Genomic DNA, 22,538 nt, shown 5'->3' on the forward strand with positions numbered 1-22,538 from the left:
ATAATCTTTGCTGTCTGAGTGCTACGCAATGACTGATTACCAATAATCATACTACCCATGACCGGTTCTCCACTATACAGGAAATGATATGGGAAAACAAACCCCAAGATGCAAACTCTTTCTCTCCTCACTCAAAGCGATCGCCCCGTCACCCCAAACGCCCCATGCCGATCGTAGCTGGAGCTATCCAATAACGGCGTCTGGTGGCCGGCTAACTTTAACTGCCGTTGATTGGGGCTCCAGCAGATTGTTGTGGCTGGCCTGAGCCGGGAGGCTGCTGCTGCTGCTGCTGCTGCTGCTTCGTCCGCAGAGTAAGCGGGAAGGGGTACTCGTCGGGATCCTCCTCGGCACTGCCATTTGATTGTCAGCATGGGATGCGTCATTCAAGGCTTGGGGGAGAAAAGGGGACTTACGGCAGTTTCCAAGCGACATAATCCTCCGTGTTCAAGCCCTCGCGTCCCTCCTGGAGACTGGCAAAGTCGCCAGGCGTCATCATACCAGTGCGGTCACGCGGCGACCCGGGCACGGAGAAGGGTCGCGAGATCTTGACATCGGTACCGCTGAAGAAGCCTTCCTCGTCCTCCTCGTCGCCACTGAAGGACGTGGGGTAGGCGCGGCGCAGGGCCAGCTGGCGGGCCTTGACGTACTCCATGCCCATGCGCTTCCAGTCCAGGAGGTCGCTGAGGCGCTCGGTGCGGTTCCTCTGGTTGATTCTCTGTCGGCGGCTCTTGTTGCAAAAGTCCATCATGTACGAGGTGAGCTGGTTGACAGAGTCATCCACACCCTTGGTCCGGCGGTCGACAATGTAGATACCGTAGTCGCTCGAGTTCTCGATCAGCTCCTCCATGTAGCATCCGAAACCGGAGAGGTTGCTTGTGATGCTGGGGACGCCCATAACAGTGCACTCCGCAGGGGTGTAGCCCCATGGCTCGTAGTAGGATGCGAAGATGCCCATGTGGCAACCACGTACGAAATCGTCATAATCAAGGGGCAGGACGGGGTTGGCAGAATTCAAGAACTCGGGATGGAACACAACCTTGACCCGATCAGAGGGGTGGTTGAAAAGCTCGACTCGCCGGATCTGGTTGAGGATGGGATCCTCGTGATCGTTGACCATGTTATGGGTAACAATAGGAGGGAGACCATGCCTCTTCATGGCGAAGAGACGGCGACGCAAAAGGATACGGTCCTGTGGGGAGATGAGCTCCTTCTCATCAGGAAGGGGCTCGCCCTCGTGCCACTTCAAGGACCGCTCGAAGATGCGGCGACCGATGCTCTGCTCGATTACGTGCGTAGTATCCCTCAGCGACTTGATGACGGCCTGTCCCTTGAGAGCCTCCACCGTGAGTGAGGTGGTCTGCGCGGGCATGATGATGAAAGCAACCACAGTCATCTTGCTGCCAGCCGCCTTCAGTCGGTGGTTCAGGCGGGCCAGTGACTCAACGAACATGTCGACACCCTTGTTGCGGTATTCATATCGACCGGCGGTGAAGACGTAAAGTGTGTTGTCGGGTTCGAAATCGTAGTGGCCGTAGAAGTGCCCGCGAACAAAGTCATGGATCTTTTCCTTGGCTTGCTGGTGAAGGTTCTGGAACTCGTGTACAGCTGAGAACTTGGTCACGTTGAGACCGTTAGGGAGCACACCATCGGGCTTGCGCTTGAGAAGATGCTCGGACTCGTACGCCGTAATGTGAGAGACCGTGGTAAAGACATCACAGGCGTGTGTGGCCGCACGTTCTATGCAGTAACGGTGGTAGATGCCGCGCTTGCCAGCTTCGGCGTCGACATCGAAATACTGCAAGTTGTTGTAGAAATCAACGGAACCGGCGCAAAGGTATCGGCCGAGGAGGGTGGCGTGGGTTGTGAAGATGGTGGTAACATCGATCTTGCGCCTCTTGGTGAGAGGCAAAGCTACACCAGCAAGCCACTCGTGGAAATGGGCAATGACTGCCTTCTCCTTCTCCTGGCACACAAACTGCACCTTGTCAGCATGTCTCAGATCAAGAGCAAAGGGGTCGAGCAAGAACTAACCTCGCCGAGGAACCATGCTACAAGGTAGCCAAAGACAATGGCCTCATTGGTCTCGTCATCGCCAGGTGGACTGGGGATGCTGGCAGCGTTCCAAAGATCTGCCTTCCACTCGTTCAGATAACCGTAGGCAGTCTTGGTGTCAATGAGGAGCACCCTGGGTGCGCCCTCAATGAGCCAGCGGCCATACATAATGTGGATGCCGCGCTCCTTCATGCTCGCCATGGTGGCAGCAATAGCTTGTGATGTAGGCTCCATCTCCTCAACCTCTACAGCAGCCTAACATTTTGTTAGCGCGGGGACTTATGATGCGCTTATACAATGAGCTGCCGTACCGATTGGTGGTTGAGAGGCCCAATGAGGCAGTATCGGTCGCCATACTCAGCGGTCGTTACGGGCGCTTTCGACTTGATGACGGAATAGATGCCACCAACTGTTGACCGCATTAGTACGACTGATTGGCGACAGCACCAGCAGAATTCCTACCTCGGTGGGCTACTTCTGTCGCGATCTCGAACAGAAGGTGGTTCTTCACATCGCGCACCGGCTGCTCTCCTTCGGAAGCCATGGCGCCGGTAGTAAGCTCGAGCGTCGCTTGGAGAGACTGTTTCGAGCGGCAAAGCGGGACGAAGGCTCAGGCTCAGAAAGGGATTGAAAGTTGTCGCGACGCTTCTTCGAATCGGCAGAAGCTGCAGAGGGTATCGAGGAGGGCGATTGACTAATTACTTAGGTAGAGAAACAGACGGCAACCAGAAAGTTGGCGTTGCTAAGGAGCGAGATTTGCGCGTTACCCCGGCCGATCGGCGATGGATACTCTTGCGGATAGTATGGGCCTGAGCTCTGGATCGAAGGCTGTCAAATGCTTGGTATGAAGCCTTGCAGGGAATGCAAACCAACACAGGTCAAAGTCGGGTTCGAGTCTTTGGGCGAGCAATATTAGGGAGGAGGAGGAAAAGAGGGAGGAGGAGGAGTGGGTTGCAACAGAGCGATGTCGCACTCGTCTTGAGGCGAACGGTGATGGCACAGCGACCGCATCCATTGACAGACAGCCTGGAGGGCCGCCACTGGAGGGCGGGCGAGGCTGCAGGTGGGAGGGACTGGGGTGGGGTAGGCGCCGGCGCTGGCTCTGGCTTGCAGCGACGGCACAACCAGTTCATTCTCTGCTGCCGTGATGAATTGCAGCCATGAACATCCAGCCTCTAACCCAGCTAAGACGCCACCTCAATGTCAATTCATTGTTAGCGCCAGGGAGAGCGAACCAGACAGAGCCTGGAGCAAAGTGGGGAGTTGGAGTGAACTTGGAGCAGAAGCGCTTGCAGCGGTACAACGACGGACAGAGACACTTGTTGGGCACCTCAGGCAATGGCAATCAACTTATGCATCCTCTGAATAGCATCATTCATCACTGCACAAGTGTGCGGTACAATAAGCAGCGGCCGACCTTCCACCAACTAGCAGGTAATTCACTCTCGAGAAGTCGCATACCCATGTCCGTATTCTTGATCAAATTTTCCCTCTCAATGGTGTTGCAATAGTCATCTGCAGAGATCTTCGGTTCGACAATGGCGAGGAAATCTGCAAGCAGTACGGATACTCCGAAAGGAGTTGTTGACCCCAGCCCACCAACTCAGGACACTGGACTCGGCGCCCCTCGCCATCCTTTTCCGCCAGCTGCAGCGGCCTCTCCGGACCGACACTTTTGCTGAAAAGCTTTTTCAGCCTCAATTCCGTGTATATTACTCAGGCGCTTTATGTCGCGCAAATCCTCGGTCAAACTGTCCCCCTCGATTTCAAAAGTTGTCGTTGTCAGGCTTTAACAACCTGCCAAGTATCTAGGCTAACACATAGGGTGCATAACCTTGTGTGGTGTCCTGAAGAGAAACTCAAAACAGCCCTCAACTCCTCACATTACAATTGGCCCTCCTCTCCAACTTGGCATGACGCCATGGTTCCGTGCGGGGGATGCCCCAAGCCTTGGTCATGTGCCCAGGTCACTACTAATTGAGTATATTCACACGCTGTCATAATTACAGGCAGCCTTGGAAACCTGAAAGAAAGGCCCCGTACTCGCAACATTCAGCTGCAGCGAACCAGCAGCTCAGCTCCGTTCTTCTCCATACGTTCGTTCCCCGGGGCCCCGCGGTCGCCAACTTGTCGCCAGCAAGTCAGAGGTCGAGCATGCATTGTTACTGTTTGCCAAGGCCCACAGCTCGGCCCGCCCCCACGTACTCAGGCATATTGTGACGTTGTAGGAAGTGACAGACATCGCCATCGACATCATTCTGCGTTGCGAGTGGCGACGTTGTAGAGCAGCTTGCGTCCCTGTGTGGGGCTGGGAATCGATTACCTGTTGCCTGTGGAAAATACAATTCTACGAGTCTTTGGAAAAGTCTTGCAACGGGTTATACGCCATGGCATGGGAACAAGAGACAATTCCAATCCGTCGGTAACCTCCCCCGTGAGTGGCTGGCGGCACAGAGGCCTAGAAAAGAAGCTTCTGAACACATATGTACAGTAGTTCAGAGATTCTACTGGCGCTAACCTTTCCTTGGATCTTGAACACAGGTGACGCTGCGGCTGTAGGGTAGCTCACACACAGAAAGTCAAGGCGCATCCTTGGCCCTCAATTCATTGGTGACTTTGACAAAGGCCACATTCGGCGCATTCTAGCAACTAAATCAAGCCGTCGGCCACAAAAGACATCAAGCCAGCCATTCGTTTGATAGATTCTCTCTGGAGGTTCAAGTCCGAACCACAAGCGAAGCGGTACTGAACAGGCCGAAAGTTCACAGCCTTGCCAGCATTGCACATTTATTGGCTCCTTAGTCACCCCGCAGTGGAGATACCACTGCGAGGCTGACAGCTCCACCCAAATTTTTTCCGCCAACACTGCAAAGCCAAAATTGCTAAACCCAGCAGTCGCTGCTACACAGCGATATTCGGATTGCCAAGCTGGACATCCATTCCGCGCAGTCACTCCAAGGCACACATATACCGACTGCATTGTTACCGCGATTCAGCAGCAAGATGGACGTCGACTCCTCACCGACGCAGGTGAAGGTGATCTTCACCACCGACGAACCAGACCTCGCGCTCCCCGAAACCAAGCAGCAGCTGCTCGTGCCTGCCGACATCAAACGCTATGGCCTGTCCCGAATCCTGAACTCGTCGTCTATGCTGGACACGTCCTCCCCCGTACCCCTGGATTTCCTTGCCAATGGCACATTTCTCCGCACAACAGTCGAGGAACACTTGGCCAGCGAAGGACTCTCTGCCGAAACGACCCTCACACTCAAGTACGTGCGCAGCTTGATCCCTCCCGTCTACGAGGGTAGCTTTGAACATGACGACTGGGTTGGCGATGTGGACGTATTCGGCAACCGCGCAGCGAGCGCATCCTACGACGGCCTCGTGAGGGTATGGAACCCCTCCGGGACTGCGATCGCAGTATCCTCATCTGGACGTAGCGGTGGTCACAGCGCACGATTGGATGCTGTCAAATGGCTTTCGGGGAAGCAGCTTGTTTCTGGAGGTCTGGACCGCAAACTGGTCGTTTGGGACTACAGCGAGGCAGACGATGGGTTCTCCGGGTCCCTGAAGCCGAGCATGGAGCTCTGGGGCCACGAGAAGGCGATCAACAACATTGCAGTCAACGGCGCGACGGGGCGCATCCTCTCGGCTTCTTCTGACGGCCGGGTTGGCCTGTGGACCTCATCGAAAAGGACGGCGCCTCAGGCGGATCCGGAGAGTCTGCCGGCGGCGCACAGCAACAAGAAAGCAAAGCTGGCTGCTTCTGCCACGACAGCCCAGCGCGGACCGCTGGCCATGATCTCTGCTCACGACGAGCCCGTGACAGCCGCCGTATTCCACCCCCACGACTCGACCGTCGCGTACACCGCTTCCAAGGACCATACTGTCAAGACGATTGACTTGACGACCCAGCAGGAAGTGTCCAGGCTCACGACCATGCACCCCATCATGTCAGCGGCGGCGCTGCCCAACTCATTGGTGGCAGCTGGATCGTCGGCTCGCCACATCACCTTGCTCGACCCCCGAGAGTCCGCCACAACAACATCCGCCATGACTTTGCGGGGGCACGTCAACATGGTCACCTCGATAGCCGCGTCGCCCGACAACGAGTACTCCCTTGTGTCGGGGTCGCATGATAGCACGTGTCGAGTATGGGACCTGCGCAGCGCCCGCACAGGCTCGGCTGACGAGGGCGGCGGTCGGCTCAGTGAGCCGGTGTACACCATTGGTAGGGAATGGCTCAAGAACAAGAAGCTGCCCACGGCTGGCGAAGGCGCCAAGGTGCTGAGCGTCGCGTGGGACAGCACCTGGGGCATTGTCAGTGGTGGTGAAGATAAGCGGGTGCAGGTGAATCGCGGCAGGGATATCCTTAATTCATGATATAGAAGAAGAAAGCAAGTATGTACTGAAAATCGTCTTTGTGGTATCGTTGTCATTATGCATGTCTGGAGGCGAAATCCCGCCTTCCAGCCTTATCTTGTTTCCATGTTTAATTCCCCGTGCATTGCTTGACCAGTGCCTGGTACTTGGGAGATTGGAGCGCCGCAGGGGCCAGAACTACCAGCAGTTCATTCTTCATCCTTTGCTTGTCAAAGGAAAGCTTCTCGCTCGTGACCGAGCTCAATATGTATGTGATGACGGTGTTCGTCTGCAGAGGCGGATCTCTGAGTAACTTCGCAATGGCTGCGGGTGTCATGTCATCGTTGCTGCGCCATATGTAGTACGCTCGCAAGGCAGCAGGCCCTACAGATAGGGGCCTCGATTTTGTTTCGCGATATTTTTGAGCCAGCAGCTCACCGGCGGCGATGCGGCTATCGACGATCTTCGGTTTGACGTCGCCTTTCTTGCTAGGTCTGGGGACTTTGCGAGCTTGAGGCTGTTCAGGTCCTTTGACTACCCCTGCTGTGTTTGTATCTTCTTCGGAGCTATTCCCGCTGGGTTCGTCAGCGTTTGAAGGCTTGGCTAGTTGCGGCAAGGGCAATCCGAGCTCAGCCGCACGGGGTCGCTCGGGGGGCGGTTCAAGGCTAAGGCGTGTCTCCTCAAGAATGTGGTAGAGCTGGATACCGGCATAAGCATCTGCTGCCGAATCTGGGCATCTCGTCAGTTTCAAGGCAGAAAACCGTCGCTTGGAGCCTTACATTTTATCTGCCGAGAGTTTAGCGACTTGGTCCAGTCGCTCGATCGCACGCTGCTCTCCTTGTACAAGGGGAGGCCAGTGTACTGCTCGACTAGCAGACGAAGAGGGACCAGAGATTTCTTGACTGGACCGAAGGTGCCTTCGATTTGGCTTCTGATGACCTTGTGGAAGTGGCTCAGCTCGTAAATGCCCCGTGTTTGCACGCCCATGTTCTTAGCCAGCCGCGAACAGTCAGCCTTGATAGCCACGCCAGTCTTGAAGACGTTTGGGTCTTCCATGATCTCTTTGAATGTCGGTGCCACAAAGTCATCTTTTGCAAACAGCGAGCAGTGGAACAGTCCGATGCGACTAGGGCTTGCAAGCTGTATCAACGATACATTCGCCCGAGTGCCATCGTCTTTGCTCGCGCCAGCTAGCCATTCCAAGTCGAAACCCAGGACTGGCTCGCCGAGAAAGTACTTTTGGCACACATATTCAGAGGTTCCCTTGCTAGTGCAGTAATGAACCTTGACATGTCGTGCTTTGCCGCTTTCAACCGGCCCTCGATACATGGTGTGGGACCAATAAGAGTCAGGGTGACCAGTTGACAGCTTCCGTGCCTGATGGAAAGCCTTCGCATCGAGCTGGTATTGCAGTTGAGTTCGAGGCGGCTCAGCCAGTCTAGTTTGGACGGGCACGTCGCCAATCTCCGCATCAGCTATTGCGCGCGCATCGTTTTCGATTTTGGATGTATCCTCGACACCTGCTCTACCGTTGGCAGCTTCCGCTTCTGATACTGCTTCGTTCTGAGTGTCGTTTGCGGTCGCGCGCGACGAGACGTCTTCGCGATGAGATAGTCGGGAAAATGTGTTTATGTACCGCGAGATATCGATATGAGGGTATAGAGGCTTCGCCTCAGAAGGGGGCGTACGAGCGATGATAGTATTCTGCTGCCGCCACGTACCACCGCTTAGCTCGCAGGACGGCGTCATGGTCTTTGTTTTGAAGCTACTGATAACGTCAGGAAGTGGGAGCCAAAACGAGGGCACTGGGACTCACAGTGACAATGACCGTGACGAAAGCTTGTGTGAGGAGGAATTATACTTGGCGACCCAAGATCGATGGGCGGCTCTGCGGATCGTCCACGCATGACGACCGACTGCCATGGCATGGAAGGGCGCTATCGTAGGCAGCCACGCAGGTGGGGTGGAGGAGCATCGGAGCTGAGGTCAATGAGGCACGTCGCGGGCGCGTGACTACGTAGTAGCGGCCGGATTTGGCTTAGTCGTCATCGCGAACTCACGTGGGGTCGCGGTGATCTCAGTGAAGAGACAGAGCTATCGAACATCCCACCTTGTGTTCGAGTGAGCTACAGAATCGGAGTCGAACCATCCTGCCACGAACCCCAACATTACGACATTAAGGGCTCTCAAAAAGCCTTGATCTGTGTCCAAGTCGATTCGTCGTGTCTCACCACACAATACTACGTGTATCCCCGCGGAATGGCTTCTCAACTACTACCCCTCGGTGAGCAGCTCACTCATGGCGCTGCGCATGGGAGATGCTAATGAGTCTGGCAGAGCTCATCGACAAATGTGTCGGCTCAAGGATCTGGGTCATTATGAAGGGCGATAAGGGTGAGAGAGGTTTCCAGACTATTGTGCAGGATTTGAACTGACCTCCTGAAGAGTTCAGTGGCACTCTCATGGGTTTCGACGACTACGTCAGTAAGTGAATTAATCTCCGGAAACATGAGCAGGGCTAATTGCATACAGACATGGTGTTGGAAGACGTAACAGAGTTGTATGAAGCCTTTAAAATGTCTTCGCAGTCTTGCGCTAACTATCCAGCGACTACTCAGGGAATCACACAAAATTGCCCAAGATCCTCTTGAACGGAAACAACATATGCATGGTGAGTTCTGTCCAGTCCAGCTGCCCCCGTCGGCAATTTGATATTGAAACTGACAATGCACTCTAGCTGATCCCAGGCGGTGAAGGGCCGGAGGGTGCGTAGGGATAGGGAAAGTCGTCCACACGAGATGCAATCGGTCAACGAAGAGAAAAAAAGATCAAATACGAGAATGGCCCATGTCCATTTGCCCCCCGTTGACGCGACAAGACTCGCGCAGTCTGTGACTTTGGCCATATAAGGAGACCGTGACACCCAACTCCAAGAACACAAAACCCCCAAACTCCGTTGTGTGATAGATCCGACCGACTCCCTGCCTCTTTTCACATCATGTTGCCCTGCTCTCCTTGGTCCACGACGCGACGCAACTCCCACTCAGTGAGGAATCTCCTCTTCAGCTCTTCGAGTTGGTTGATCAGCTTGCCGCAGACTTCCACAAAGATGTCTTTTGGTGTCATCGTTCCGTCTGTCTGCACACGAATGAATAGTTCAGGTACATTCGGGTGAGCGACTACTAATGTCAGAAATGAAGCAGGCTGGCAATGAAAGTGTATGCTAACTTTTGTAACCGGCCATGTAGACGTGAGGGTGTGCCTTGAGGTGCTCTGACAGCAAATTGCCAAGCGTGTGATCCTCTTTCTTCAAGATGAAATCTGATGTGTTCGACATGCCTTCAGATCGCAGTTAGCTTTGCTCAATATCAGCGATGAGGGCGCACGAACCAGAGTACACCTTCTCCTCGATCTTCTTCTCATCGTCCCCGAGCAAGAAAAGCTCGAACCTAGCGTTGTCAGCTCAATGCCTTCTGCGGAGAAGCGCGTATCTTATATCGTAGAGCTTGCCCTTCTTGTTACCCGACTGCAGCTAAGTACCCCAGGTAAAGCAAAGACATGGGACCACTCCACGTATTCAACCGCCTAATTCACCGAGCATTCTGTCTGCTGAGAATGTGTGACCCGCGTACACTACAAGGGACCGACCGTCTTCGAAGTCGTCGACTATCGACGGCAAACAACAAGTCCCACAGAGAGCCGAAAATGGCCCGAGATGCTTAAAGTGAAAATCGTCGCTTACCTATCTGGCGCGTTCATCTTGGTTGAGTGTAGGCAAGTGACGAAGGAAGGGTGAAATGGGCAGGGCAGAGCTGACGCCTCGTGACAGAAAATGTTGCGGAGATGGCCGAATGAGAAGGAAACAGTACTCAAGACGAGTCGTCGTTTTGTCGCAATCAACCTGATGCAAGGTTCGTGTCGTGAGTTTATGATGAAGAGCTTGCTTGAAGATGAGATGCTCAGCTGTGTGTCGCACGAAGGAGGGCGGTAATTTTTATGGGTCCATTACAATGTTGACCTTAAAATTGTTAGCGCAGAGAGGTGCCCGAAATTCAGGACCAGATATCAGCTCTCGAGCTCACGACACCTCTACTACAATTTGATGCGGGATTGAAACATCACACCGCATCCGACTACCACCGCGCGGGCCTAACAGGCCGCTTTTAGAGGATTTCACCTCGGTTGCTTCGTCCTACATCTCTGCGCGATGAGCCATCTCGTGATCCGGCCTACTACATCCCGACTACTACGTACCTTGCCTCTGCGACGCCATTCTTCGCTTTTGCGAACCAATCCCTCGATTCCGCCAAATCTAGCACTACTTCTTCCCACCTGCAAGAACCTAGAGTCGGCCAGAAATGAGTTGCGATGGCTTCGGGAGCATGTTGAGAAGACTATCTCGCCCGCAAAGGCACCTGCTGTTGTGACTGAGCTCTGTCGACAGCGTGGCCAAGGCGTGCCCTTGCAATACATCTTAGGCACACAGCCCTTCGGCTCCTTGGAGATACTCTGTAGACCCAATGTTCTGATTCCACGGGCAGCAACCGAGAGCTATACCAATCATCTACTGAACCTCATCATTTCTCACGATGTCATCGGCCCTTTGGATGAGATCAAAGAGTCTGTAAACGTCATCGACGTCTGCACCGGAACAGGATGTATCCCGCTCCAAATTTTCGAGACTCTGCAACAGAGAAACATCATGGTTGATGTAAACGGTATCGACGTTTCACCACACGCTTTGGAGCTTGCCAATAACAACCTTGACCACAACGTGAAGCAGGGCAATATCGCCAGTCCGCGTGAAGGCCAGAGCATTGGATTCCATCAAGCCGATGTTTTCAGAGACGATGACATAGGTATGTTCAGCAAAGCCAGGCATAAGAATTGGCACATTATGACATCGAATCCTCCATACATTTCCGAAGAAGTATGGAATGGAGACATGGGGGATCTGGAACCATCTGTACGGCAATACGAGCCGCGCCTTGCCCTGGTGCCCGAGAGAAATCTCGGCGAGGCTCCAGAAGGGCTTGAACCACATGACATCTTCTACAGCCGACTACTGGATGTTGCATCGGAACTCAATCCGCGCATTCTTTTACTTGAGATTGGCGACGATGCGCAAGCGCTACGGGTTGCCGAGTATTGTGCACGTCACCCTTTCTGCGACGGTAGAAAAATCGAGTTATGGAGGGACTGTCCGGATATTAAGCCAGATGCGAATGAGCAGACCGAGATCATCCTCGAGTCAAGTGACAAGGACCAAGGAGGATTTGGGCGAAAACTACCGATCAAGGGAAGTGGACAGCTACGTGCGATATATGTGCAGCAGCCCACCGGATCCATAGACATGAGTGACGAGATAGTAGCTTACTGAGCTGCCAAATCAATGGACTTTCGAAAACGCCTTAGCATGTTGTCGCCAAGTAATTGTCATTCGCTTCCACCGTTTTCTGTGCCGGCGTTAAGGGAAGCTCAGCATCCGGATCCCGAGTCTCCCACGTGACTCATGACGATCCGGAGCTAAGGAGACCAGACCCACACTTTCTACGTCGAGACCTCCAAAGCTTTCCTCGTGGTGTCATCCATTGACGCAGCAAGAGGTGGTGCTGCATTCTAGTTCTTCTCCCCTCAGGAGGATTCGTCTCACGCTGTCAACACTCTCCGATAACTGCGCCTCCCACGTATAGAGACATTCCCTCGTCACTGACAGTACACTCTGTGATCACCGGCGATTCCGCGCCTCGCCGAACAACCTCTGCGCGCCGCCATGTCACGACTTCTACGACAACCCGCGCAGCTGGCGCGCCTCGCACGGCTATCGAACCCCCAGCTGTTGAGACGAACGCTCCAGCCCTCGATTCTCTCGCGGTCAATAGCGCCCAGCCCATCGGCCATTCGCTGCACCACACCTTGGCGCCCGTACTCGACGAACAACAAATCAGAGCCCAAAGACAAGGCCAAGAAGGACGACGGGAATCAGTCCAAGCCTGCCACGGAGGAAACGAAGAAGGATGAAGACGAGTGGTCATTGCCTCTGCCTGAGGGCTGGGTGTACCTCTCCAAGCCGCAAATGGAGGCGTTTGTTCGCCATCTCAGCAACGGCCCGCCGGCGTACACTGAGCAGATGAAGATGGTGTTGCGCCTCGTTGAGAAGTCGGGTGTGCCAAAGGAGGCCGTTGATGTCATCCAGAAACTACGGACGAATGGCAAGCTGTCCATCATCGACAAGGGCCGACTTATGCGCTACTCAGTTCAGATCGCTTCACGAGCCGCGGAGATCGATGCGCAGACTGGTGGCGCCCTGGGCAAGATGAACACCGACAAGAAACCCTCAACAGACTTCAACCAAAATGAGAAGCCCGGTGAGGAACCAAAGAAAGAGGAGGAGAACAAGACATCGGAGGGCAAGGAGGGGTCAGCCCAAGAGAGTAAGTCGGACGCCGATTCGCAACAGCAGGCAAAGCGTCCGGGGAAAGCTGGACAGCCCGGCTCGCCATTTGGCGGCGGTGGCGGCGGCGGCGGATGGGGTGACAGTCTGCAGTCCATACTGCTGCTCCTCATTATCATGTTCGGGTACGATTTCCTGTTTAACCGCAGCGTCAGCAAGGAGATTACATGGCAAGAGGCCAGAGTCAACTATCTGGACAAAGGCCTGGTCACCAAGATGGTTGTAGAAGACGACAGCAGGGTCCTTCTGCAACTGGTGCCCGAGGCCCAGGCCGGGCAGCCCCAGCTCGCCTTCTCCATCGGCTCGATCAAGTCGTTTGAGCGCCAACTGGAGCAGGCGCAGGATGCCCTCGACATCCCCCCCAACGAACGCATCCCAGTCAGCTACGAGAAGGGTGGCAGCACGCTGGGCAACCTATTCCTGGCGTTCGGCCCGACCCTCCTGTTTGTTGGTATCATCATCTGGACATCGAGGAACATGGCTGGGCGAGGTGGTGGCGGCGGCATCATGGGGTTCAGCAAGAGTAAGGCCAAGCGCTTCAATGCCGAGAGCTCCGTCGGCGTCAAGTTTGCCGATGTCGCTGGCTTGGAGGAGGCCAAGGTGGAAATCACCGAGTTTGTCAGCTTCCTGAAGAACCCCCAAAAGTTCGAGAAGCTCGGTGCCAAGATCCCACGCGGCGCCATCTTGGCCGGTCCTCCCGGTACTGGTAAAACGCTGCTGGCCAAGGCGACTGCTGGCGAGTCTGGCGTGCCGTTCTTCAGTGTCAGCGGCTCGGAGTTTGTCGAGATGTTTGTTGGTGTTGGTGCTTCGCGTGTCCGTGACCTGTTCGCCGAAGGTCGCAAGAACGCGCCCTGCATCATCTTCATTGACGAGATTGATGCCATCGGTCGTTCGCGTCAAGAAGGCAAGGGAGGTTTCGGTGGCAACGACGAGCGCGAGGCTACGCTCAACCAGATCCTGACGGAGATGGACGGATTCAACACTCGAGAGCAGGTCGTTGTGCTTGCCGGCACCAACCGAGCCGACGTCCTTGACAAGGCGCTGATGCGTCCTGGTCGTTTTGACAGGCACATCTACATTGACCGCCCGACGCTCAAGGGCCGCAAGGAGATCTTTGCCGTGTACCTGAAGAAGATTGTGACCAACGAGGACACGGAGCATCTCATTGGTCGCTTGGCGACGTTGACTCCTGGCTTTGCCGGTGCTGACATTGCCAACGTCGTCAACGAGGCCGCGCTGATTGGTGAGTGAACATGCGACAGTGGAAAGTGGTCAAGAAGAACATTGCTAACAACTACAGCTGCCCGAGCCAACGCCGACGAGGTCAAGATGATGCACTTTGAGCAGGCTATCGAGCGAGTTATTGGTGGCCTTGAGCGCAAATCGCTGGTGCTCAAGCCCGAAGAGAAGAAGACTGTTGCATACCACGAGGCCGGCCACGCCATCTGCGGTTGGTTCTTGGAGCACGCTGATCCGCTGCTGAAGGTGTCTATCATCCCTCGAGGGCAGGGTGCTCTGGGTTATGCCCAGTACTTGCCCCAGGATGCCTATCTCATGAACACCAACCAGCTGATGGACCGCATGGCCATGACCATGGGAGGTCGCGTATCGGAAGAGCTCCATTTCCCGACTGTCACGACCGGAGCCAGCGACGACTTCAAGAAGGTGTCTCAGATGGCACGCAAGATGGTCATGGACTGGGGCATGTCCGAGAAGGTGGGCCCCGTTCACTTTGAGGACAACCCCAACGCCGTGACCAAGAGTCATTCAGAGGCCACTTCACTCCAGATCGACGGCGAGGTCGAGCGCATCGTCCGCGAGGCCTACCAGCGGTGCAAGGACCTCTTGACGGAGAAGAAGAAGGAGGTGGGACTCGTGGCCGAGGAGCTCCTCAAGAAGGAGATGCTCGTGCGGGACGACATGGTCCGACTGTTGGGCAAGAGGCAGTTTGGCGACAACAACGAGGAGTTTGAAAAGTACTTTGGCGGCGGTCAGGGCGCCAACCCGATCGACACGGACAACCCCGACCAACCTACACCGGCCCCTGCCTTCACAAAACTACCCACCGAGGAGTCGAGAAGGTGAGGGAGAGTCAGCACAGGATCCAATCATACCAAATGTTAGGCACGATTGTAGGAGCGTCCAGGGGTGATTTGGGACCAAGGGAACTTCGCACACGATGGGAACTTTCCCGGGACGGTTGATTGGTTGTGCCGTCCAGAGGCAGACCAATTCGGTTCTTCCGCGCCTAGGACCAAAATTTGATATGGTCCCGCTGTGGATTGATTGATTGATTGCTTGACATGTGGAGGCGGCCCGAGGCAGCGAATTTAACTAAGGGAAGAAGAGGTCGCCTTGCGCATGAGCGGGTCTCGATGCGGTGAGATGCGCGGCACAGCGCAGCGCAGCGCACACAGCATTACATGCTTCTCTACTCAATGCAGGGCACCGGATTTCCATCTGTATTTTATCTTGGTGCCCCAGACGTGCTTGGAATCTACAAGGGGGTGGGTGGTGGGAGGAGGAAGAGAGGGCATAGACGCTATCTGTACTGTTATATGTACTATATTCGCTCGAGGACGCTCGCATCCTCCCGTTCTTAGAGTATTACTCGAGTCATGTCGGGATATGTCCCGTTTGTCATCCAAAGGTAGTTACTGTTTGCTGTTGATCTGTGAGCACGTTGTCATGATCTTGCAAAGGTGACTGGACTGGTCTTTGTGAGCCTTGACCAGATATCACCAGGGCTACCTGCTCATGCATGCCCGGTTGTGTCCCTATCGCTCACAAGGTCCCCTCTTGCATCTCACGCATGAGGATACCCTTTCTTGCGAGAAAAAGATACTACTCACCGAACCGTTCATACATGGCAAAGCCGCCGTTGACGTCGCGCGGGCACATCGGGAGTAGCACTAACCCGACAGGCCAAGCCGTCATTGCCCACTCTCATTGGCCTACAAAGTTCCCGGCAGGAAAAGACGCTGGGTCCCCTGGTCATCGCCATGGATGGTCTTGAACGACATTTGATGTTGTGAACCCTGGGGCGATGACTGGGAACAATGGCACGGATTGGTATCCCGATGCGATCATGGGTTGCGTTTGGTTTCTGCGCGCTTTGTACGGTTGATTGGGATGCTGACATCATGCTGCAAGTGGCGGAGGGAACTCTCCAGTCCCTCTCGCTGTTTCTCCCTGTCGTGCCTCAGGAATCAGTTCTTCGACACCGTCTTGGGTCCTTGGACCACGACTCGCGCCCAGATGGACTCATTTTTGACTGACGCAGTGGGTGAATATGAAATAATTTGAGCACGCGAATCGATCAGGTCAAAGATCCAAAGTCAGGGCCACCGCTAGTCAAAACGCGTTCCCCATCATCCATTGGCAGGGTGTAGATCTTTTCTTAGGGTCTTCTGAGGGAATCTCGGAAACTTTACTTTCTTTTAGCACTTACTTCTTTTGGTATGCACCTGGTCTTAATTACAGTACATGTATTTACGGGCCCCCTCCTCGTCTTCATCATTCCGTCGCATATAACTCAAGGATAAACTCCTCTGATTATTCCCGGCCAACCTCCCTTCTTGTTTCTCTTGAGACCCCTTCTTCGTCGGCGCGCCTAGTGAGATCTAGGTTTTGTTTCTTGCATTTGAAGCCTGAGAGGCCACCACTTTGTTGTGGACACATTCTTTATATCCCTTTTTGTGCATGTGCATCGCATATCTCCAGAGGCTCAATCGCCGACGATCATGGCTGCCTCAGCCCAGCCAGCAGCAACAGAAAACATGGACGCAGAGCGTCAAGCGCCTCGCCAAGGCGAGAGATGGTGGAAGATACATCTGTTCCGAGGCATGATCAACGATTTGAAGAGGAGAACACCGTACTATTTGAGCGACTGGGTCGACGCGTGGGACTACAGAGTGGTGCCCGCCACCATCTACATGTACTTCGCCAAGTATGTGTTTTTCCAAATGTTCATGTGGCCTCCGCAGAATCGTGGGAAATTGACTTTCGGCAACTAGTATTCTACCCGCTTTGGCTTTCTCACTGGACATGTTCCAGAACACTGGCACCGAGTACGGCGTCAATGAGGTGCTGCTAGCATCCGTACTTGGTGCTGTCGTCTTCTCGCTGTTCTCTGCGCAGCCGCTCGTTATTGTGGGAGTAACAGGTACGAATGGTCCACGAATGGTCCGCTCGATGGTTGATTGCATGCTGACGCTCCAGGTCCCATCACCGTCTTCAATTAGTTCGTCCACCTCGATCGCTTGCGTGACTGACTGACTGACTGACTGGGACTCACCTGGCTGACCATATCTGCAGCACTGTCTACGATATCATGGAACCCACAGGTGTCAATTACATTGGCTTCATGTGCTGGATAGGAATGTGAGTATCCCCCGCGACAGCATCGCCCGGCCGCTTGTCTCACTGTTGCAGTTGGTCTCTCATCCTGCACTGGCTACTTGCTATTACGAACTCCTGCAACTGGCTTCGCTGGGTCACTCGGTTCCCCTGCGACATCTTTGGCTTCTACGTCGCCTTCATCTACCTGCAAAAGGGCGTCCAAGTCCTCGAGCGCCTGGGGGGCTCATCGTCCTTTTACCTGTCCATCGTCGTGGCTCTGCTTGTCTTCATGTGTGCGTACATATGCGGCATCATTGGTGGGAGCTCCTTATTCAAGCACTGGATCAGGATCTTCATCAAGGACTATGGCACGCCGCTGACCCTCATCTTCTTCACGGGGTTTGTCCACATTGGGCGCATGCGGGGCGTGGATATCGATGTTCTTCCGACCAGCACGTCGTTCATGCCCACAAACGACAACCGAAACTGGCTGGTCAACTTTTGGGACATGAGCGCCGGGGACATTTTCCTCGCACTGCCCTTCGCAGTTCTTTTGACGGTTCTCTTCTGGTTCGACCATAACGGTACGTTGCTTTTTGATGCTCCTGCTCGGTACGTACATGTATGCATGCTAACCCAGTCGCCCGCAGTGTCGTCCCTGATCGCTCAAGGCAGCGAGTTCCCCCTCCGTAAACCGGCTGGTTTCCACTGGGACCTCTTCCTCCTCGGCCTCACCGTCGGCGTGGCCGGCATCCTCGGCCTGCCGTTTCCCAATGGCCTCATCCCCCAGGCGCCCTTCCACACCGACTCGCTCTGCGTCACCAAGCCCGTCAAGGAGCTCAACGAGAAGGGCGAGGACAAGGGAGGCTACACGTTCGAGGCTACTCACGTGGTCGAGCAGCGCGTCAGCAACCTCGCGCAAGGCCTGCTGACGCTGGGCACAATGTCGGCCCCGCTCCTGGTCGTGCTGAATCTCATTCCCCAGGGCGTCTTGGCCGGCCTCTTCTTCGTCATGGGCATCCAGGCGCTCGAGGCCAACGGCATGACGGACAAGCTCCTCTTCCTCTGCCGGGACCAGCACCTGACGCCGAGCAATCACCCCCTCAAGGCCATCAAGCGCCGATCGGCCATCTGGATCTTTGTCGGCATCCAATTTGTGAGCTTTGTGGCCACGTTTGCCATCACACAGACCGTCGCGGCCGTGGGCTTCCCCGTCTTCATCTTCGCATTGATACCGATCCGGGCGCTCCTCCTCCCCAAGATCCTGTCGCCGGACGAATTGGGCGTTCTAGACGCGCCCACCGCCAGTCCCTTCACCATGGAAGGCATTGGCGGCTCGTGGGGCGGCCGAGAGAGTGAGGAGACCACAGAGGTCGAAGAGGAGAATGAAGGCGTCATGGCTGGCGCAACGGGTGAAGGATCCCACGGGGCCACGACCACAGGGACAGTCTCTGGTGACAATGTCGAGAGACGGTCCGTTGGCAGCACAAGGGCCTCCAAATAAGAGGGTAGAACAACAAGCGTTTGACTGATTTAGAAAGATAGATATCATGGCATTCCCATAGACCGCGCCAGTTCCCAAATGCGTACCACCAGACTCCATGCCGATGCTGCCTGGTTCATTCATCGTCGTCACTGTCATCCATCACAAAGCCACCTCTTACCCTTGGTCTTCGTGCAGGAATAAGTGCATTGTCGTCATCCTCCTCATCTGCACTGCCAGGCGCGAGACTCTTGTCTATGGCACCGTGCTCAACAAGATTTTCGTCCTGTTCGTCGTCGCCCTCACTCTGACTCGGGGACGCACTCCTGCGCTGTGAGGCGCTGCCATCCGCCTCCTCTTCATCAAACACAGTCGACGTACGCCTCTTCCTCCTCCCGTCACTCCCACTGCTTGCGGTGCTGTCGCTGTCGTCCTCATCGCTACTGTCCACCAGCGCTGTGGACTTCCTCTTCTTGCTGCTGCCAGCCAGCACGTCGGCGAGCTCGGTACCAGCCTGCTCCGCTACCATGGCCGCCTTGGCCGCAATCTCCCTCTCCCTCCTGAAGAACGCCTCGTCTTCCTCCTCGTCAAAGTCACTGTCTCCGTCCTGGATGCGTAGCGCCGACTTGATGCGCGCCTGCTTCTCCCTCTCGCGCTCCCGCCGCTTCCGGGCCTTTTCGTCGAGCTCCTCTTCGGTCTGCTCCTTGCGTTGCAGCCGTTTGCGTGTTGCTTTCGGCTTGGTTGGCTTCTCCGCCCTGCGGGCTGTCGGCCCCCCAGCGGTGAAAAGCATCTCATCGTCCAGAAAGTCGTCATTGTCCATGTTCCCTTCTTCGTCGTCATCAAAGGTGGCTTTCTTCCGAGGGACGTTTTTGCGTTTCAGCTGATGGTCTGCTAGCACCCCCTCCTCGAACGTTGGTGGGCTGAACTCTGCTTGGTTGATGAAGTGGACGGTGTCTTTGAGATGATCAGGTGTGATCTCCGAGGGAATGATCCACGATGAGTCACGAGTCTCTTCATCTGCTGCACCGAGGAGCTTGAAGCCGGCGAGCGACATGAGCAGTCGAAGATGTGAGTTTTTGAACATGGCTGTTCGTTGGCCATCGTTGTCTGGACGGGCGACTGCAGTTGTTAGTATGGATCCCAGAAAATAAAGGGGTAAAATAGCTCACAGATGACAGGGGGTGCTTTCGGGTCCGATTCAGTCGCGCCCTCGTCAAAGGGATCTGCCTCCATCTGCCGTATCCTCTCAGCATCTTGCCATGCTTTCCTTTCCACCTCAGCATCCCCGGCGACTTTCTTGACGAAGGTTACCAAGTCTGCCTGGTTCTTGTCGAGCAGAGCGCCGACCACAATCGCAATCTGCCTGTCACGCTCCATGGCCCCGGCATCCTTGAACTCCAACTCTGCCGCTGGTTTGGGCTGTGTCGTTCTGATCGTCTGCTTCTCGTAGCCATGTTCCAAGAAGAACGCCGTGCTGGGCAATTTGCTGAACAGCATCTCCACAACCAGCTCGGGCCGCTGCTCCAACTTCTTGGTGCATTTGCGGATAATGTGTCTCACCAAATCCTCCCATTCCTTGAAGCTCGGCAGGCTGGCATCGAGCGCCTCGGGCCCCTTGATCATGTTGTAGAGCAGGTGGATAATGTCCACGCGGAAGAGCATGACGGCCATTTCTTGCTTGAAAGCAATGCGGTAGAAGAATCGATGGGCACGCTTGAGCTGGTCCTCGTTGAGGTCGCGGTAGTACTTGGTGTACGTTACAAACGTATTCACAATAGGCTGGGGCGTGAACCGTGACGCGAAACGTATAAAGTCAAATTTGCGGTCTTTGGACGTTTTCTCGGCGGCAGCTTCGTCGTTGCCCGAGCCGTCACCCTCGTCATCGGACGCGGCGACGCCTTCGGCTGCCTGGGCAGCTTTCTTCTTCCTTCGGGTCCGTTTCCGCGAGCGAACTTGCATGTCGACATTCTGCTTTGAGTACGATTCCAAGATCCGCAAGAAGTGGTGCACCAGTTCCGTGGCAGCGTCGAGGTAGTCAAACCCCTGGTCCTTGTACCCCCTGATAATATTGGTGATAGCATCATGGGTGGCCTCCTCGTAGAAGAGTCGACTGAGAATGTTCTCCGCGATCTCCTCGTCATCTTCCCGGCCGCATTGTTGCATCTCTTGCACGGTCATGAAGATCTGCGTGTAGCAACGCATGACAGCTGTTAGGTCGTGCCACTCCTTCGCCTCGAATGAGTTATGCAACGCCCTGTTCAAGGTGATGAACATTTCCTGATTCAAAACACCCGCCACGAGGTTGAAGCTCGTCACCTCCTCGGCGTCCCGCACATCCGACCCTTGTTTCGCTTTGCGCCGCATGCGCTCCGCCTCCAGGAGCCAGGCGACCAGGTAGAAGAACTGGCGTTTATGATACGCCATCAGATAGTTGGCCTCGCGGTCGATGGTCTTGCGCACGTGGGAGAAAAGGGGATTGAAGCCGGAGTCCAGGAAATCCTCCACGAAAGTCCGCAGTTGCGTAGTTGCTCGAGAGTCCAGCGTGACTGCCGGGCCAATTTCCCGATCGTGCTTGTCTTCCTTCTTGCCTCGCCGCGGTGGCTTGAATGTCTTTGCCTCGTCCATTTTCCGTTGTCGCGTGGCGGCGCTAGATACAGCATCCTGGCCCGTCAAGGTGGTCATCTTGCCATCATCGCGTTTCACCCAGATCATCGAGCCGAATCGATTGTTTCGTCCGCCCCGAGTTTGGTTCTGCGATCTGAGCATGTTGATCTCCTTCCTCATGACCTGTCGAAGCTCATTGCCCTGGGCATGCTCCGCTTGCTTCTCGGTCATGAACAGTTCCTTGACATTGATCCGCTTCACGAGATGGTACAAGACCTCCATAACCGTCGTGTCCTCTGTCCGGAAGTCCTCGCCCATGTTCGACGCCAGCATCAGCAGTAGGTGGAAGATGTCCTGGAACGAGAAGGCGTCGATCGTTGCGGACCTCGAAATCTGTGACTCGTCCCCCTCATATGCAACACCCGGTGGCGGGGCAATGGCAGCAACGTTTCGCAAGAAGAACAAGGCCAGCTTGATGATGCCCTGGTCCCTCTGCGTGCGCTCACTGATCGGCTTTTGCATGGCTGGTAAAGCGACTCTGACAGCACAACTGAGAACCCTCGCGCCGTCAAAGTTGAGGATGGCTCTCTTGTAAGCGACGTGGGCTAGCTCCAGGACCGGCATGTGACGGTGGTGGTTGATCGTCATGGCCTCCCGGTCCCTTTGTATGGGCCATGTCAACGGCACCATGACCTCAAAGCAGGACAGCGCTATCCGTGCCTTGTACTTGCTGTCCGTCGCATTTTCGGGCCACAAGGAGAGGATGGGGAGAAGGTCGCCCTCTATGAGGTTCGCTTCGTAGACGCATCGCGCAACGTCCATTCGGTTCGTCTTCTCATCGTAAAAGCGGATCCATCGTTTGATATCGCGTAGAACCTCGAGAGCATCGTCTCCGAGTTGGTATCGACCGTCGTCTTCTTGGCTGACGCCACCGAGCTACGTTATCAGCGATTATGAGGAGTGCTTCCGCCGTCGGATGACATACAGCAGAGACAAGAGAGTTGATGTGCGCTCGAACTTCGGGATGAACAATGTCGTTATTGAGGTCAGATGCCTCCATCCTGGTGGGCACTGTCGTCTGGAGCTCGAAAATGCGAACTTTCAATGTCGTAACGTGAAAGCTCGAGCATCCCACTACCAAGGTACTTACTTACATACGCACCACGGCAAACGCGTCGAAACGCGTCTCTGGATGGCGACTCGCGTAAATTGACAGATCCACTATCAAGATACGCGATA

The 22,538-nt window shown here is 55.1% G+C and overlaps 8 protein-coding genes across 8 annotated transcripts; 4 read left to right on the forward strand and 4 right to left on the reverse strand.

Annotated features, from left to right (window-relative positions):
- Positions 1 to 217: 217 nt before the first annotated feature.
- J7T54_001329 (Glycogen [starch] synthase-like protein) lies at positions 218 to 2,596 on the reverse strand (the record flags this gene model as incomplete). Its single annotated transcript, XM_051505295.1, has 5 exons — positions 218 to 350; positions 414 to 1,975; positions 2,032 to 2,307; positions 2,364 to 2,461; positions 2,515 to 2,596. The coding sequence occupies 5 exons, from the start codon at positions 2,594 to 2,596 to the stop codon at positions 218 to 220; spliced, it is 2,151 nt and encodes a 716-aa protein (XP_051363328.1).
- Positions 2,597 to 5,055: 2,459 nt separating this feature from the next.
- On the forward strand, positions 5,056 to 6,438 carry J7T54_001330 (ribosome biogenesis ytm-1; the record flags this gene model as incomplete). The annotated part of the gene is made up of 1 exon (XM_051505296.1): positions 5,056 to 6,438. One exon carries the CDS (start codon positions 5,056 to 5,058, stop codon positions 6,436 to 6,438), a length of 1,383 nt encoding a protein of 460 aa, XP_051363329.1.
- Positions 6,439 to 6,547: 109 nt separating this feature from the next.
- On the reverse strand, positions 6,548 to 8,166 carry J7T54_001331 (uncharacterized protein; the record flags this gene model as incomplete). Its single annotated transcript, XM_051505297.1, has 2 exons — positions 6,548 to 7,146; positions 7,197 to 8,166. 2 exons carry the CDS (start codon positions 8,164 to 8,166, stop codon positions 6,548 to 6,550), a joined length of 1,569 nt encoding a protein of 522 aa, XP_051363330.1.
- Positions 8,167 to 8,676: 510 nt separating this feature from the next.
- On the forward strand, positions 8,677 to 9,190 carry J7T54_001332 (U6 snRNA-associated Sm-like protein LSm5; the record flags this gene model as incomplete). Its single annotated transcript, XM_051505298.1, has 5 exons — positions 8,677 to 8,701; positions 8,755 to 8,811; positions 8,863 to 8,901; positions 9,036 to 9,088; positions 9,155 to 9,190. 5 exons carry the CDS (start codon positions 8,677 to 8,679, stop codon positions 9,188 to 9,190), a joined length of 210 nt encoding a protein of 69 aa, XP_051363331.1.
- Positions 9,191 to 9,408: 218 nt separating this feature from the next.
- On the reverse strand, positions 9,409 to 10,176 carry J7T54_001333 (DNA-directed RNA polymerase II subunit RPB11; the record flags this gene model as incomplete). The annotated part of the gene is made up of 4 exons (XM_051505299.1): positions 9,409 to 9,530; positions 9,646 to 9,756; positions 9,808 to 9,866; positions 10,160 to 10,176. The coding sequence occupies 4 exons, from the start codon at positions 10,174 to 10,176 to the stop codon at positions 9,409 to 9,411; spliced, it is 309 nt and encodes a 102-aa protein (XP_051363332.1).
- Positions 10,177 to 12,190: 2,014 nt separating this feature from the next.
- Positions 12,191 to 14,956, forward strand: J7T54_001334 (Mitochondrial respiratory chain complexes assembly protein-like protein; the record flags this gene model as incomplete). Its single annotated transcript, XM_051505300.1, has 2 exons — positions 12,191 to 14,114; positions 14,172 to 14,956. The coding sequence occupies 2 exons, from the start codon at positions 12,191 to 12,193 to the stop codon at positions 14,954 to 14,956; spliced, it is 2,709 nt and encodes a 902-aa protein (XP_051363333.1).
- A 1,694-nt stretch (positions 14,957 to 16,650) lies between these two features.
- Positions 16,651 to 18,716, forward strand: J7T54_001335 (putative Anion exchange family protein; the record flags this gene model as incomplete). The annotated part of the gene is made up of 6 exons (XM_051505301.1): positions 16,651 to 16,820; positions 16,888 to 17,036; positions 17,093 to 17,114; positions 17,189 to 17,254; positions 17,306 to 17,796; positions 17,863 to 18,716. The coding sequence occupies 6 exons, from the start codon at positions 16,651 to 16,653 to the stop codon at positions 18,714 to 18,716; spliced, it is 1,752 nt and encodes a 583-aa protein (XP_051363334.1).
- A 115-nt stretch (positions 18,717 to 18,831) lies between these two features.
- On the reverse strand, positions 18,832 to 22,359 carry J7T54_001336 (Topoisomerase 1-associated factor-like protein; the record flags this gene model as incomplete). Its single annotated transcript, XM_051505303.1, has 3 exons — positions 18,832 to 19,814; positions 19,865 to 22,235; positions 22,285 to 22,359. The coding sequence occupies 3 exons, from the start codon at positions 22,357 to 22,359 to the stop codon at positions 18,832 to 18,834; spliced, it is 3,429 nt and encodes a 1,142-aa protein (XP_051363335.1).
- Positions 22,360 to 22,538: the final 179 nt, after the last annotated feature.

Source organism: Emericellopsis cladophorae, assembly GCF_022114955.1.
Source record: "Emericellopsis cladophorae strain MUM 19.33 chromosome Unknown NODE_13_length_450635_cov_117_157991, whole genome shotgun sequence".
NCBI lineage: Eukaryota > Fungi > Ascomycota > Sordariomycetes > Hypocreales > Bionectriaceae > Emericellopsis > Emericellopsis cladophorae.